General features: G+C 41.6%; 1 protein-coding gene across 1 annotated transcript in view; it reads left to right on the forward strand.

Moving 5' to 3' along the window:
• BAIAP2L1 (BAR/IMD domain containing adaptor protein 2 like 1) overlaps positions 1–16,198 on the forward strand; it is a 235,666-nt gene that overhangs the window by 1,078 nt on the left and 218,390 nt on the right. The window contains 1 exon segment of the mRNA XM_030212059.1: positions 13,908–13,983. Within this exon segment, the coding sequence (XP_030067919.1) occupies positions 13,908–13,983 (76 nt within the window).

A 16,198-nucleotide genomic window follows, 5' to 3' on the forward strand; every position in this document is an offset into this window, starting at 1 on the left:
CTTAAAATAGTGGACATGGATGTGGCTGGTAAGAGAACAACTCCTCTGCCCTCTTCAGAAAATGGTTCACTGGGAGTTTTCCCCCCACCTACTTACCTGGAAAACGAACCTGTTTCTTGTTTAAGGATGGAAAGTTGTCGCACGCTGATAATTAGTGGTTAGATCTAATTAGAATTTAAATAAACATCTGGTTAGCTTATTGTGAAAAGCACCCGCTGTTACAAATTTCCTGTTGACTGTCAGGGAACACATCCTGAAACCACCATGAGAGGTTTACCTTGGTTGGTGCATTATGACGGTTATCGTTATGGAAAATGAAAAAAAAAATCATAACTTCTTAGAAGATAAGAATTGCCATACTGTGTCAGACCAAAGGTCAATCTAGCCCCATATCCTGTTTCTTACTGGCCAAACCAGTTACAAGTACTTGGCAGAATTCCAAAAAGTAAGATTCCATGCTCCCACAACTCCCAGTGGCTTTCCCCAGGTCTGCCTTAATAATGGTTTATGGAAGTTTATCTCCAGGAAATTATCCAAAACCTTTTAAACCCAGCTATGCTGCTCCTTTTACCACATCTTCTGGCAGTGTTGGAAATTTTTTCTTATTTGTTTTAAAAGTATTACTGTGTAACTTCAGGGTGACTAATCTTTGTACTTTTTGAAAGAGTAAACAATTCGCATTTACCCATTCCACTCCACTCAGGATTTGTATAGCTATAGGTAATGGTGGTATTTTGATGGGGGGGGGGGTTAAGATTTTGTTAAAATAACTTGCAGTGCTGAAGTATTTAAGTGATTTTTTTTTTTAAAAGAAACATTTTGGTTGTTAATTTTTGGGTTATTTATTGAGATGGTAGTACAAGAAAGAACTGAACCTGTATGTGTGCATGTATTCATATGGAGGGGATTTCTGACTGAAAAGAAGTTGTGAACAGTCATTCTGTTTAAAGTAGTTTTGACAGTAGTCTTAGAGGTAGTGGCAGGTTTTATTACTTTTTTTTATCGGCTATTTAAAAGATTTGATAGTCTCTCATCTAGTGATGAATACATTAATGCAATTTTAACACATTTGAAAAACAAATATAGCCAGTACAAATTGTTAGTGAAACTGATGTCATATAAGGCTAGTGGATGCCCAGTAATATGACTGAAAAGAAACTTCGGTTTATATGTTTGGATACGTGTTCGTACCTGTTTAACTATTGTTACAGAGATGGGTGGGTCTTGTATGTAAAGCCGAAAGGTGAGATTAGCATTTACAGGAAGAAACAGCCTCTGCAGGGGAGCCAATTTGTTTTTGATGATGGCAGATAATATTTACAGTAATTGCAAAACCCGGAAAAAAACTGTTTAAGGAAGTCAGTAAGAGTCTGGCCATTTGTATAGCATTCTGCAAGTCTCTTTCAATAAGGCTTCTCTCTGTCTTCTCTCTCTCTCTCCCCCCCCCCCCCCCCCCCCCCATATTGCTTATTGCAAAGGCTCAGTGAAGAATCTAATTGGTTTAGTCTTACCTTATAGTTCCCCGCTGAATAGTTCTGAAATTCATGTAATCTACCATGATTCTCATTTAATATGATGGCCAGGAAAAGATTCCTCATAAGAAAGTTTAGATGTGCTTAATATTTGTTTTGTCATTATATAGTTATACTCTTTTGGTTAGAAATTCCTTCACTTCTTATATCCTAGTTGAGTTCTATTTTGCACATGTGTGCCATATATAGAATCCAGGAGTATATCTAAACAAATCAGTGTGCATTGACAATTTGCATATGCAAATTAATTGACTAATTGGCTGCTAATAATTATTGGCATTACTTGGAACTTATGTATGCATCATATTCTGTAATGATGCGCATAGAAATCGTATAGCACATAAATTCAAGGGGCATGCCTGAAGGCGTTCCCAGAATTTATGTGCATTGTTACAGACTCAGTGCCTAACTTAGGTACTATTTATGCACTTAGCCACTATTCTATAAAGGGTGTGTATCCTTTATAGAATAATGCTCAGTACAGTACTTAAATTTTTTGGTGCCGATTTCTCGGTGCCTTTTATAGAACCTAGTCCATAATACATTTTGGAATGTTTAAATTACATTATATATATATATATATATATATATATATATATATATATATATATATATATGGATTTCAAGGTTTAAATATGTATCTATTACATTTGATTACTCGCCTCACCAGAATTTCAAGCAATATACAATGCAAAATCCCAAAACAAAGAATCTGAAGTCCTTTAACCATTTTCCCCTCTTGCTCCCCTCACTACAATATCTTCATTCCCTCTGCCTGCCAAAAGCCTGGACAAATAACCACCTCTGAGAAACCAAAGAGACCATTTTGAAAAAGATCAGTAATGTTTGGTTTCATATTTGACAGCTGTTAAATGTGAAAATACTTTTTTGTTGCAGATCAAATGGTTTTAAATACATATATGTGTATCTAGTAATATATATCTACATACCTAAATACTTGTTTACATAGTAACATAGTAGATGACGGCAGAAAAAGACCTGCACGGTCCATCTAGTCTGCCCACGATAAACTCATATGTGTATACCTTACCTTGATTTGTACCTGTCTTTTTCAGGGCACAGACCGTATAAGTCTGTCCAGCAGTATTTCCCGCCTCCCAACCACCAGTCCCGCCTCCCATCACCGGCTCTGGCACAGTCCCCGTATAAGTCTGCCCTCCCCTATCCTAGCCTCTCAACCACCAACCCCTCTTTCCCCCGCCACCCAATTTCAGCTAAGCTTCTGTGGATCCATTCCTTTACATGGCCTTCTTTTTAGATGCCTTTTACATATTGAGCAAATAGGGAGATACTTACATTGGCTTTAGGCAATTTAATCAGAATCCCTAAATTACCCCCCCCCCCCCCGTTTACTAAGCCATGTGGCAATGATGACACAGCCCATTCAAAGTGAATGGGCTGTGTCTGCATTAATGCATGGCAGCCATTGGCACAGCTTAGTAAACGGGTGTGTGTGTGGGGGGGGGTGCCTTTTATTAACCTGATCTGATCAAATAAGCAGAAAGATCCAATGGAAAAAGGGGTGTTAATGCAGCTTATGATTTTTTTTATGTATATACTTATCAGTGCTCCTAAAATTCTTTGAACTGGTAGCAACAACACCTTCACTAGTTTTAGATTATGAATTTCCCCCTTTTTTTGCATATCTATATCTTGAACAGTAATATAACAGTAGGCAATGCCTGGAAACAGTTGAACTTTGTTTTTAAACTTTTTTGTTGTTGTTGGTGTCATTCATATATTGACTTTAAGTTCCTTGATCTGATTTATCTTTATTGCTTTACAGTCCCATTAATCTCTGTTTATCTTATAAGCTTAGCCAAGTGAAGAAATGTCTGTCAGGCAGGTGTGGGTGTACATCTCACAGATGGGCCAATGCTCAGAACGTAACGCTGGCATTAGTCAACTAGTGCCAGTATTAGTGAGTGCAGAATGCTCAGAGAGCTCTATCGTGGGAGACAATGAGGTGTATTTTCAAAGCACTTAGCCTTACAAAGTTCCATAGGCTAAGTGCTTTGAAAATGAGCCCCATAGTGCGCACCAAAGATTAGCGCAAATAGCATGCAATTGAGGTAATTTCCTATTCCCTCCCAATGCTCAGAAAACAATGCACAAAACAGCTGCTTTTACCGCTGAAAACCTAACCCCAGCTCGGAGCAGCGTTAGGGTAGAATCGTAGAATCGTGAGAAATCCTCTCTTCAGTCTTTAAAATATGCCAGTTTTGGTTTCTTTTGGAAGTGGAAGGTTATCAATAGAAATCAAACAAAATAAAACATGGAAAAGAAAATAAGATGATACCTTTTTTTATTGGACATAACTTAATACATTTCTTCATTAGCTTTCGAAGGTTGTCCTTCTACGTCAGATCGGAAATAAGCAAATGTGCTAGATGACAGTGTATATAAGTGAAAACATTCAAGCATTACTATGACAGTCTGACAGGGTGGGAGGATGGGGGTGGGTAGGAGGTATGCATGGGGACATCAAAGCATACCATTGATATTCTAACAGGATGGGTGTGGATCGATGAGGGGAGGGGTGATCAACAGAGACTTACAGCTTTATAGTTTATAATGGGCTAGGAACCCCAGATCCTTGTTAAGACCTTTCTGTTGGGTGTTAAAATATTCAATCATTCTGACTTCAAAGGTCTTACATTCTTGTATGGTTTTAAAGTTACCTTTCAGGATTCTCACTGTGAAGTCACTGGTACAGTGTCCTGGTCCTGTAAAATGCTGACCAACAGGGGTGGGAGCCCTACTGGCACCAGTATTGTTCATGTGATGTCTATGTAAATTGAATCGTGTCTTAAGCATCTGGCCTGTTTCTCCAATATAACATCCTTCGTTACATTTTTTACACTGAATGATATATACCACATTGAAAGATGAGCAAGTGAAAGATTCCTTTATGTTAAATATCTTTCCTTTGTGTAAGACTGTGGGGTCCTTTGAAATGTTTTGGCATAGTTTGCAACTGGATAAATTACAGGGAAGTGTGCCCTTCTGTTCCTTTTCAGTCTGTGATGGAAGTTTACTTCTGATTAGCTTGTGTTTTAAGTTGGGTGGCTGTCGGAAGGCCAGTACCGGTGGGGATGGGAATATCTCTTTCAGTAATTCATCCTCCTGGAGTAGAGGTTGTAGATCTCTTATGATTTTCCTCAGAAAATCCATGCAAGCCTGTAAGTGCCGGTACTAAGAAATAAATGTGTGCAAGTCCGAACAAACCCCAAAGTGAAAGCACACATTGGCACCTGTTTCCTTAAACTTAAATATAAATTAACTGAAAAGCTTATATTTAAAGGTGCAGAACACAGGTGCTAATGTGCACCTATGCCAGCAAACCCAAAAGCGAAGCACACAAGCTGAGCTTACCATGAAATTCTTCTGCGTGTACACCAAGCATGTTCTTCCCCCCCCCCCCCCCCCCCACACACACACCCTTTGCTTTCACTTTTTATAGTGTGCATGTAATTTGAATACCATTTCCTTTGAGCATTGGCAAGCTAGTTTTTTGCACTGTTCTGGCAGTATGGGTTCTGCACTGTTAGCTTTACCGCAGGAATTCTGAGCAGTGACAGAGGGGTGTGAGCCAGGTGGATATCATGAATGGAGATGATGGTGTTAGGGCTGAGGAAATGTGCTGAAGGGGGCAAACAAACATCCTCTGTATTTTTTTCTACCTGTTGGCTAGTTAATCTGTATTGTGATAAGCGATCAACAAATGGCAGTGCATCTGGACATAAATTTAACATTGTATAGCTTTAAAGAGCTTGCTGTATGTGGGTGAAGTAGGGTTAGGGCTCAAGTTCATTTCTGACTGTCAGACCTGGGGAAGAGAGAGAAGAGGCACTTTCAAGAGTGGCAACTCAAATATTCAATTGGTTTTGAAAGAATAAATGAAACCAAGTATAATAATAGATCTAACAATCACATGTTATTGTCAGTTTGAAATATATTTTACATTTAAACCCCAGGCAGGGTACCACTGTACCAAGACTTAGAAGGCCATATACATAAGTCAGTAGCGCACCGCATGGTTCAGTTTCTAAATGGAAAAGTTTTTATTAAGATGTGGTAAAAATGGCATTTTACTGCAGCTTAGTTTTACCACAGGAGTCACAAACCTCTGGTAACACAGTAGTACAGGTTAGTGACTTTAATTCAGTAAAAAAAAAAAAAAGCCCTAATGGTGGTATTGCACGACTATAAACTAAAGGTCCCCAGTGCCATTTTGAACCTTGCGCCCGCAGGGGCAGGATGCACTGGGATTGCTCCTGCCCCATAACCCTGGTCCTCAGTGGATTACTGTAGGTAGGCCTGGGAAGGATCTTTTTGTTGGAGGCTAGGAAGGGGCAACAGGATCTTGAATGGTGCATACCTTGTGTTCTTTGGGGGGGGGGGGGGGATCTTCGCTGGCAGATAGGAGACCTAGAAACCCTGGACCTTACTTAGATTTTACATCACCAGCTCCTTTAAGAAGGGCTCCCTGAGAGCATTGGTGCCTAGTAGTGGTCTGATGGTGCTGATCAGGAAAAATAAGGCCAAGCTTTGAGCTTGTCTTCCCTCCCCCCCCCCCCCCCCCAGAATAATGCAGCTTGCAAAGGTCAACAATCAAGATGTGATATTCAATGTACATAATAATGAGGCATTTTGCATGCATTTACATGCTTTGCATCTCAGTACTGTGTAGCATACATTGCCTTAAACTAAAATGCATTATTCCCTTAACGGCAACTATTCCCCTAAGGGTTGCTGTATATAGCAAACATTAAGAAAGCTATATGGTTCAGGCCTTAGATTGTACAGTAGAATTTACAAGTAAGATAGTGAAATTGTATTAAAAGTCAGCCCGGCAGGGATTAGGTGTGGCAGCGGGGAGGTGAATAGTTCCTGCTGAGCAAATATACAAAGCACATTTATTTGTTACATTTGTACCCCACATTTTCCCACCTATTTGCAGGCTCAATGTGGCTTACATTGTACCATACAGGCGTTCACCAGTCGGTTGATAACAAATACAGGTTATATTGCGGTCAAAATGAGGTAGGTGTGTATCAGGCACCATGAGGATGGAAGGTATGAAGATTGTATATTGTCCAGTACGATCATAGTTGTGTTGTGTTGCTGGGTGTGGGGATTTACGTTGGATCGGTGGGGTAGGCCCTTTTGAAGAGGGTGGTTTTTTAATGATTTTCTGAAGTTCAGATGGTCATGGATTATTTTCACAGCTTTAGGGAGTCCATTCCATGGTTGTGCACTTAGGAGAAGCTGGATGCATAAGTTGTTTTGTATTTCAGTCCTTTGCAATTTGGGTAATTTAATATGTAATATAACATATGTAATATGTCATGTAATAATATCCAACCTGTGTTTATCTGTATGTATATGCGCATGTGTGTATGAAAGAGAGAGAGGGGAAAGGAGAGTGGAGGCACAATTTGAAAGGAGCAAACTGCTGTGTTTCATTGAAGCAATGTTTATGCTGTAGCTGCTTGGAACAGCTCCTTCCATAGAAATGCATTGCTGTTTAGAGGGACTATATTTCTCTGGAACTACCAGTCAGATCCGGCCAATTTTCAAGCACTGTGTCTTTTCACTGGTTTTTCTCCAAGCCAGATGTGGTCCCATTCTGTCAAGATGTGGGGGAATTAATTTGCCCTCAGACAGATGGACAGGCATTTTCTTGAACCCCCCCCCCCCTCCAAGCGCAATTTCTTTTCAACACTCTGGTGAGTTGAAAAGAGTAAAAAGTAATAGTAATAAAGCCTTGACTGTCATAGCAAACCCAAATGAGTTCAGTTTCTAAAAATTGCCTTAGCCTGCCACTTAAGTTAATAGAGCCCACTTGTATCCAATCACAATAATTGATCTCAATTTTTATGCACCTTGATGAACAATCAAGATCTATTTTATGAGTTGACTTTGAAGCAGAGGTCCAAACATCTTGGATACAGAGTTACTGAAAGAACTCCAGGATAAACTTAATCAAATGGTTACAGATGGAAGAAGGCTATAAGAATTTGTGTGGTCGGATGTCCCTTGAGACAGTCATCGTTATCAAGTGGTAACAATTTGGCAACAAGATACTTTCTTGATTGGATCACCCTTGCTGAACAAGATCCCTATGATGCCTGAAATGGCTTTTAAAATAACTACCCAAGATCTATAGCTGAGTGTGGAAAATGTTAACTGTTCAGAAATGTCAAGATTGCTTCGTCTACATGGCCTGATGAAAAGCCAGGTGATAAGCTGCACAGCATTTGCAAAAAAACAGGGAATGCTGGTCTCATCAAACCAGAACTCACCTCCCACATGGGATGCAAAGTGAAATGTGTTGATATCAGTGCCATGGGATATTTATTTAACTGCATTAATCCTGGATATAAGCATTTTAACACAATTGCATACAAAATAAAAACATAAAAATAAACCAAGTAGAAAAAAACAATCCATCTGTTACCTCACTTCAATCCCAAGGATCTGTAAACCCTGCACTATTTTCCTACCCACTTGGAAAAAGCTGTGTCTTAACCATCTTGCAGGAAACGTTTTGATCAAGCTCCAACATAACAGCCCTAGGCATCTCATTCCACCGAATAGGCAACATAACTGAAAATATTCAGGATCTGCAATGCATCTCCTAATCTTCTTAACAGGAGGAGCGACCAGTATCTCAAATTCCTCCCTGGACAATGTTTGCTCGACTTACCTGCCAAGTACTGTGGCCTTCTGTCATTTAAAGCCTGTAAAGTAGGTACCAAAACTTTAACTCCAGCCTCCATAAAGCAGTGCAGAGCAATCAACATAGGTGTTACCTATTCTCACCGCAGTCTTTCCAAAGTCATATGTACAACGGCATTTTGCAAAGCTTATAGCTTGCAAAGGTTTGCCAGACACTTCCATGAAAAGTGCATTACAATAATCCAGGTGTGTTAACACTAGTGCTTGCATAACCATCTGTAAAGCTGGTGCAGTTTGTGGTCTTATGACTGTCATTCTCAACTTCTGATATGCCCTGTACAGAATCCTCAATACGTAGTCTCTCAAGCTAAAATCCCTTGTTAACTCCACTCCCAGAGACCTTACCTTATTGACAAGTACACAGTTTGACCCAGCAACCTGCAGTACTACAGGTTACAGGGTCTCTGACACTAAACTAACCTGCAACCTTTCTGTTTTGGAACAATTTAAGCCACTTCTAGAGAACCAGTCAACAACCGATTCCAGTGTAAATCATATCTCTGCATTTCTGGTCGTCATGAAGACAACCAATTGTACACTGGCTGCATAAAGATGACAAAATTAATACTCAATGCCCCCAAAGGGTGGAGGAAGATATTAAACAATGAGGGAAACAGGGCTGGACTTGTGGCACCCTAATCCTTAATATCCAAAGATCTAAGGGCGCTGTAGGCACACTAGTGTTTTTATCGTGTGCTAAAAATTAATATGCGCTAACCCATATATTCCTATGGGTGTGGGTGTGTCTAGCATTAGCACACAATTTTTAGCGCGTGCTAAGAACGCACATGCACCTTAGTAAACAGGACCCTAAATGTTCTCCACCCATTCCTGAAACTGTCAGTCTTCCAAAAAGGAGGATATCCAATTTATTACCCCTCTTCCTTTTCCCCCACTTGCCCAACAATGATCCAACAATAAAAGTATGACTTATCAAAGTGAAAGTCTCTATTCCCCCGAATGGGAAGTTGGTCTGTAGTATTGAATTGCCCCCCCCCCCCCCCCCCCCCCCCCCCCCCCCCACACACTCTCCTCACTAAAACTTTCCACATTTCCCGAAAGGGCCCCAACAGCACACTGTATCTAAATTCCTTCGGTAAATGTGCCACCGTGCAATGCAACAAATAATAGAAGAAGTAAGGCGCATAAAACTCCTTCTCCAATTCCACCGGTGTATGATTCTGGATGTCCCCAAACCAGTCTCCCAAACATGCCAGATTATACAGTTTCAAGCCTGGGACTCCCAAGCCCCCCTGCCTGCAGTCTCCTAACAGAAACCTCATTCTCGTTCTAGGTTTCTTCCTTCCCCAACAAAACTTGCTAAACAGCCTTTGCACACTTAGTAGATCCCTCTGGAGTAATCTCAAAGGCAACACCTGAAGTACATATAACCATCTAGGGAACCGGACCATTTTCAGGAGATTTATCCTCCCCTTCAAAGACAGCGGAAGATCTTTCCAACTTGCCAATGTCTGGCGGGTACCATCTAACATGTTCCCCACATTTAGTCTATACAACTGTCTAGTGTCCATCCCTAGCTTGATTCCAAGATATGTGAAGTTTCCGTCTGCCCATCTAAATGGAAATTCCCGCCCCCACAACTCCTGAACCTGAGGCGAGGATGAAAAAACTTCTGATTTTTCGAAGTTTAAATGGAACCCCGCAAAATCTCCATATTGAGCCTACTGCTATGCGGGAAAATGTGGGATACAAATGTAATAAATAAATATTCATGAAAGGAATCCAGTAACGCAGTCAAGGAGGTTCTCGGGTTTGTCAGATGTACCAAGATATCATCTGCAAAGGCCGCCACCTTAAAGCAGTGTGTACCCATCTGAATTTTGTGAATATCAGGGTTCAACATGATCTCTCTTAGTAGAGGATCTAAGGTCAAAACGAATAGCAATGGCAATAGGGGGCATCCCTGTCTTGTACCTCTACGCACTGGAAATGATGCTGTTTCCCTACCATTTACTAAGAATCGTGCCATAGGCTCCAAATAATGTGCCCTAAGGACTGATAGAAAGCATCCCGAGAAGCCTTAAGCCCCCAAGTAAGTAAACATGAAGTCCCAGCGTATTCGATCAAAGGCCTTTTCGGCATCGAAGCTGATAAGAATCAACGAGGAGGCTTTGCGCTGTGAGAATTCTAAAGATGCTAGGATCCTACAGATATTTTTCGTAACCGAGCGAATTCGCCATAATTTTTGCCAGTAATTTAATCTCAGTTTAAAAGAGAGATGAGTGTATATGATTGCGGCAGCAGCGGATCTCTGCCTGGCTTGGGCAAAACAACAATATGTGCCAGCGCAAGGGAGGAAGGCAACATCTCCAAGTCTATTACTTTGTTGAAAAAATTTGTTAGAGGGGAAACCACCTCTTCTCCCATGAGCTTATAGAATTCCGCCCTAAATCCATCCTCTCCCGGAGCCTTAAACATCGGACTGTTCCTTATTGCCACCACCACTTCCTCTTCTTCAATTGGAGAATTCAAAAAAATCTCTATCTCCCTGATTAAGAGAGGGAAGAGTCAAATTATCTAGGTATAACTCCCCTGGTAATCCCTTGTAGGTGCAGCATACAACTCACGATAATTAAGAAAAACGTCCCCAGTAGCTTCATCGGAGTGCACTCTCTGCCTCTTTTTTGTCTTGAAGGGTTAGAAACATTTGAAGACCCTCCCTTAGGATGAGTCAGTCTGGCCAACAGTCTACCCGTTTTGTTCCCTTGTCTATACAACAAATAGCGGTAAAACATCTGAGATTTAAGCGCGCTCTGGTGCAATAAAGAGTTTAGTGCTACCTGAAGATCGAGCACTTTGCGGTGCCTCCCCTCCTGAGAGATCCCAAAACATTGCCTCGCACGACACAATTGTGTACCCAGCCTTAAGATCTCTCTATCCCTGGCTTTCCTAACATGATAGGAGTAACTAATGATTTCTCCTCGTAGTACCGCTTTCGCAGTTTAAAAAGAATGGGATGTGACGTATGTGCAGCATTAGAGCTCTTGTATCCCTTCCAACAGCTCACCAGCTGTTCATGAAGGCCTGGGTCTTTGTATAAATCCAGGGGGAACTGCCACCTGTATCTGTTATCTCTCACAAATCCCAGTGTCCATTCCTTCCATACCCAGGCATGGTCAGAGATAACATAAGGTCCCAACTCTGCTTTTACTACTTTACTAAAATCACTTTTAGAGACTAGAATATAATCTGTTCTAGCTTGTGTAGAGTGTGAGCTCTAGATAAATGAGTGTAATCTGGTTCAGTGGGATGGAGTTCCCACCACACATCAACTAAATCCAGCAAGTGCACCAACTGTCTCAACCCTTTATTGATGTGATAGGGCCCCTGTGAAACCTGCTTAGATCTATCGATGACGACACCCAGATCCCTTTCTTAGGAGTTACGGACCAAGAAAGGGATCTGGGTGTCGTCGTCGATAACACACTGAAACCTTCTGCTCAGTGTGCTGCTGCGGCTAAGAAAGCAAATAGAATGTTGGGTATTATTAGGAAAGGTATGGAAAACAGGTGTGAGGATGTTATAATGCCGTTGTATCGCTCCATGGTGCGACCGCACCTTGAGTATTGTGTTCAATTCTGGTCGCCGCATCTCAAGAAAGATATAGTAGAATTGGAAAAGGTGCAGCGAAGGGCGACTAAAATGATAGCGGGGATGGGACGACTTCCCTATGAAGAAAGACTAAGGAGGCTAGGGCTATACAGCTTGGAGAAGAGACGGCTGAGGGGAGACATGATAGAGGTATATAAAATAATGAGTGGAGTGGAACAGGTGGATGTGAAGCGTCTGTTCACGCTTTCCAAAAATACTAGGACTAGGGGGCATGCGATGAAACTACAGTGTAGTAAATTTAAAACAAATCGGAGAAAATCTTTCTTCACCCAACATGTAATTAAACTCTGGAATTCGTTGCCGGAGAAAGTGGTGAAGGCGGTTAGCTTAGCAGAGTTTAAAAAGGGGTTGGACGGTTTCCTAAAGGACAAGTCCATAAACCGCTACTAAACGGACTTGGAAAAATCCAAAATTCCAGGAATAACATGTATAGAATGTTTGTACGTTTGGGAAGCTCGCCAGGTGCCCTTGGCCTGGATTGGCCGCTGTCATGGACAGGATGCTGGGCTCGATGGACCCTTGGTCTTTTCCCAGTGTGTCATTACTTACGTACTTATGTCCTCTACTTGGCTCACTTTTATTACATAGAGCAGTGATTTAACCTATTGTGATGTCATAGTGGCTCATTCCACCAATAAGAGCCAACCTCATTAGTGATGTCACAATGGCTTGATTGTACGTTTGGGAAGCTTGCCAGGTGCCCTTGGCCTAGATTGGCCGCTGTCATGGACAGGATGCTGGGCTCGATGGACCCTTGGTCTTTTCCCAGTATGGCATTACTTATGTACTTATCCATGATAGGGTCCCACACCGCATTAAAGTCCCCTCACCACCACCACAACAACCACGGAAGAGTGCTTATGTTGAAGGAGCAAGTTAATTTAATCACCTTTTTTTTATAGACGGTTTTATCATATTAATTAGGGGCATATAAGTTGCAGATTGGAATTGTCTGATGATTCACCGTCACCTCTGCTAGAACAAATCTCCCCCCCCCCCAGGATCCGTAGGTACTATCTGCACCTTCTCAGCCACCCCCTCCTCACCAAAATCGCCACCCCCTCCCTTTTTCCCTTGGGCATCTGCAGCCACACACCAGGTTTGGAGCTTAGAATGTTCTAGAGCTGGTAGATGTGTCTCTTGTAGCAATGCGATATCTATACGATGTCGTTGTAAGTGTTGCAAAATGTTGGTTCTCTTAATGGGCCCATTGATTTCCCCCCCCTCCCCCCACATTCCAGGATACTAACTTTACCATGTGTCATACCAGAGGGGAGAAGCCCATCTATGCAGTTTTACAATTATCTTGTCCTCCAAAGGAAGGTCTCAGCCAGCCCCCCTTCGGAACTCCAGCTCCCCGCTGCCACAGCTACTCATGTGTCCAGTGCCCTCACCAAGAAGGGGTCCACAAAATGGAGAAGAAACCCCCCCCACCCCTCCTCGTACCCTCCCTCCAACCTCTATCGAATATCCCCCACACAGGAACTGTCGCTCACAACGCCTCCACAGCGAATCCAGATCTGAACAAATCCATCCCCTGAAATACACCCAACAGATCTGGTAAACTAATTTAATTCACCTTGCCCAAATTTATTGGCAAATGCACCTTGGACCAAAAATTAGTTACGTTGCTACCGTATAGTTGTGGTTTTTTTTTGTGAAATAGAACTAAGCAAGGATGGAACAGATCACTTCAGTCTGATGTAGAACTAATCAACCATAGCTCACAAGTCCTGATTTATATAACTCCTTAATGTTCAGCTTTGGTTTTAAAACACTGTTTTAACTAAGGATGTTTTCGTTTTGCTTTTTTATTTATGTATTTATTTTTAGTCCTTGATCTATTTTCAGTTAAATTGCATTTCCTTCTAAATGGCTTTCTTATAGGGTAAATTATATTTGTAGTTGCTGCAAATTTCTACATACTGAAGATATGTGTACGTTTAGTTATTGTATTGCTCTTTCTTTTGTTCCCAGAATGTTATGGACCAATTCAATCCTGGGCTACGGAATTTAATAAATCTAGGGAAAAATTATGAAAAGGCTGTTTTTGGTAAGTAATAAATATTTCTGTGCTCCCTTAGCATAAAATTATATGGTTGCATTTATAGGTGTTTTAATGCTTTGTATCTATAAATGTGCATTTCCTTAGTATGGCTCTTTCAAACCTTAAAACAAGGAGCTGTGAAGTGTGTTAGAATGATAGTTACAGAGGCATAATTTTCAGTAAAAATATGTGCTCAAATACATCTCAGTTTCTTATACCTTTCAGCTACACAGGGGACTTCTCATTAATGTTCTTGGGTGCTAGACCATTACGGGGCCAAGGTCAAAGAAGTCTCTAATATATTTTTAGAACAGCAAGACTAGTGATAGCAAGAGGTCCAGCATATAAAGCCAGATTTTTAATGGCAATGCATTTATAATAATTGTGGGTTGCTTTCATGCAGTTGACAAATTGGGTTACTACACTCATAATTTCTTCTCCAAAGCCTTTGTCCTTCATGTCCTCTTCAGGCTTTCTTTTCACGGGTATCTTGTAATTCTAATTTTACTTCCATCAAACCGTTGTTATTTATTCACTTTCTTTTTGAAAGAGGTATTCATTTTCTGCTTTTGATTTACATACAGAATTAAACACCTCTGGAAGATGGATCTGCTATATAAACCCTCCTTTCCATCAAAAATGACTGCAGAGCCTCCCTTTTATCATTGAAATTAGTTTAGTGAGGGCATAGGGCAGTTTTGACATGTCTCAATCAATACGTACACATACACAAAAGAAGTGACCCACTCCATCCTTTATGGCAAGGATAAGTTCTTATTCAAAGGTGAGGAGATTCCCTGTTATGATGGCTACTATGGCTGCTTTCCAGAAAAAATATTGCTAGAAATGATATGTTGGAATAATCCATGGATACAAATAGCAGGCAAACCAGTCCATTGGCCAATTTGGCAAAGTCAGCAGATGCGTCTTCTGGGACAGCTGTTAAATGAAGGGAATTTAAACCTTTTCAAACGCTGCAGGAGGAGTTTGGTCTGCCAGATTCCCAGTATTTTGCTTGGATGGAGTTCAAATTGCACTTCTTGCTTCCAAGCTGGATTTGGGAAGGATTTCTAATTCTTGGTGGCTTCCAACTTTATTTTGGGAAGCTTATGGCTTCAACTGGTGCAGCATCTGCAATTTATAAATGGATATAGTATATGACCAAGAAAGTTTGTGTTGGGACACAGCAAGCGTGGGAATATAATTTGCAAGATAGCTTAACTGAAACTCAGTGTCAGTCCTTTTGACTGTGTGGTACAAGTTAAACTTTTTTTTGTCAATGACTTGGTGGTCACTTTTTTCCTTGTTTTTTTTTTTTTTTTAATTACATTTGTACCCCGCGCTTTCCCACTCATGGTAGGCTCAATGCGGCTGGCAATGGAGGGTTAAGTGACTTGCCCAGAGTCACAAGGAGCTGCCTGTGCCGGGAATCAAACTCAGTTCCCCATGTTCATCGCTCTATGTGGATGCTGCTTAAATTAAAAAAAAAAATTTTAGAAAAGGAATTGATTCTTGCTGGTCTTGTAAGGGATAAGTTGGAACTTTGACTCTTTTTGATATATGGGTGTCCTAATATGCAAGTCTTTTGGAAAGATGTGTAGCAAAGGGTAACAAATGTTTTGGAAATTAGACATTAACTTGTCACTAAAAGTCATTATTTGGAAGTCCTTAACTCTTTCATCTGCCATTCCAAAGTCTGCAAAATGTCTTTTTGATTTTTTTTAGTTACAGTGGCACTAAAGGTTATTGTAAGCCATTGAAAGGGTAATATTGATGTGCATCAGGGGCGTATCTGGACTCTGGCGGTAGAGGGGCCAGAGCCAGAGGGAGGGGGCACATTTTAGCCCCCCCCCCCCGGCGCCACCGATCCCCCCCCCACCACTGCCAGACACCCCCCCCCCTCGCCACCAATGACACTCTCCACCCCCTCCCGCCGCCGCCAACCCTCCCCCGCTGCTGTCACTTACCTTTGCTGGAGGGGGACCCCAACCCCCCGCCAGCCGAGGTCCTCTCTTCCATGCAGGCTGCAAGTTGCAATGCTTCCTGTTCTTCTGAGTCTGACGTCCTGCACGTACAACGCGCAGGACATCAGACTGAGTTCCAAATTCTGAGTCTGACGTCCTGCACGTTGTACGTGCAGGACGTCAGACTCAGAAGAACAGGAAGCGTTGCAACTTGCATCCTGTACGGAAGAGAGGACTTCGGCTGGCGGGGGCTTGGG

The sequence above is a fragment of the Microcaecilia unicolor genome, chromosome 8, assembly GCF_901765095.1.
Source record: "Microcaecilia unicolor chromosome 8, aMicUni1.1, whole genome shotgun sequence".
Taxonomy (NCBI): Eukaryota; Metazoa; Chordata; class Amphibia; order Gymnophiona; family Siphonopidae; genus Microcaecilia; species Microcaecilia unicolor.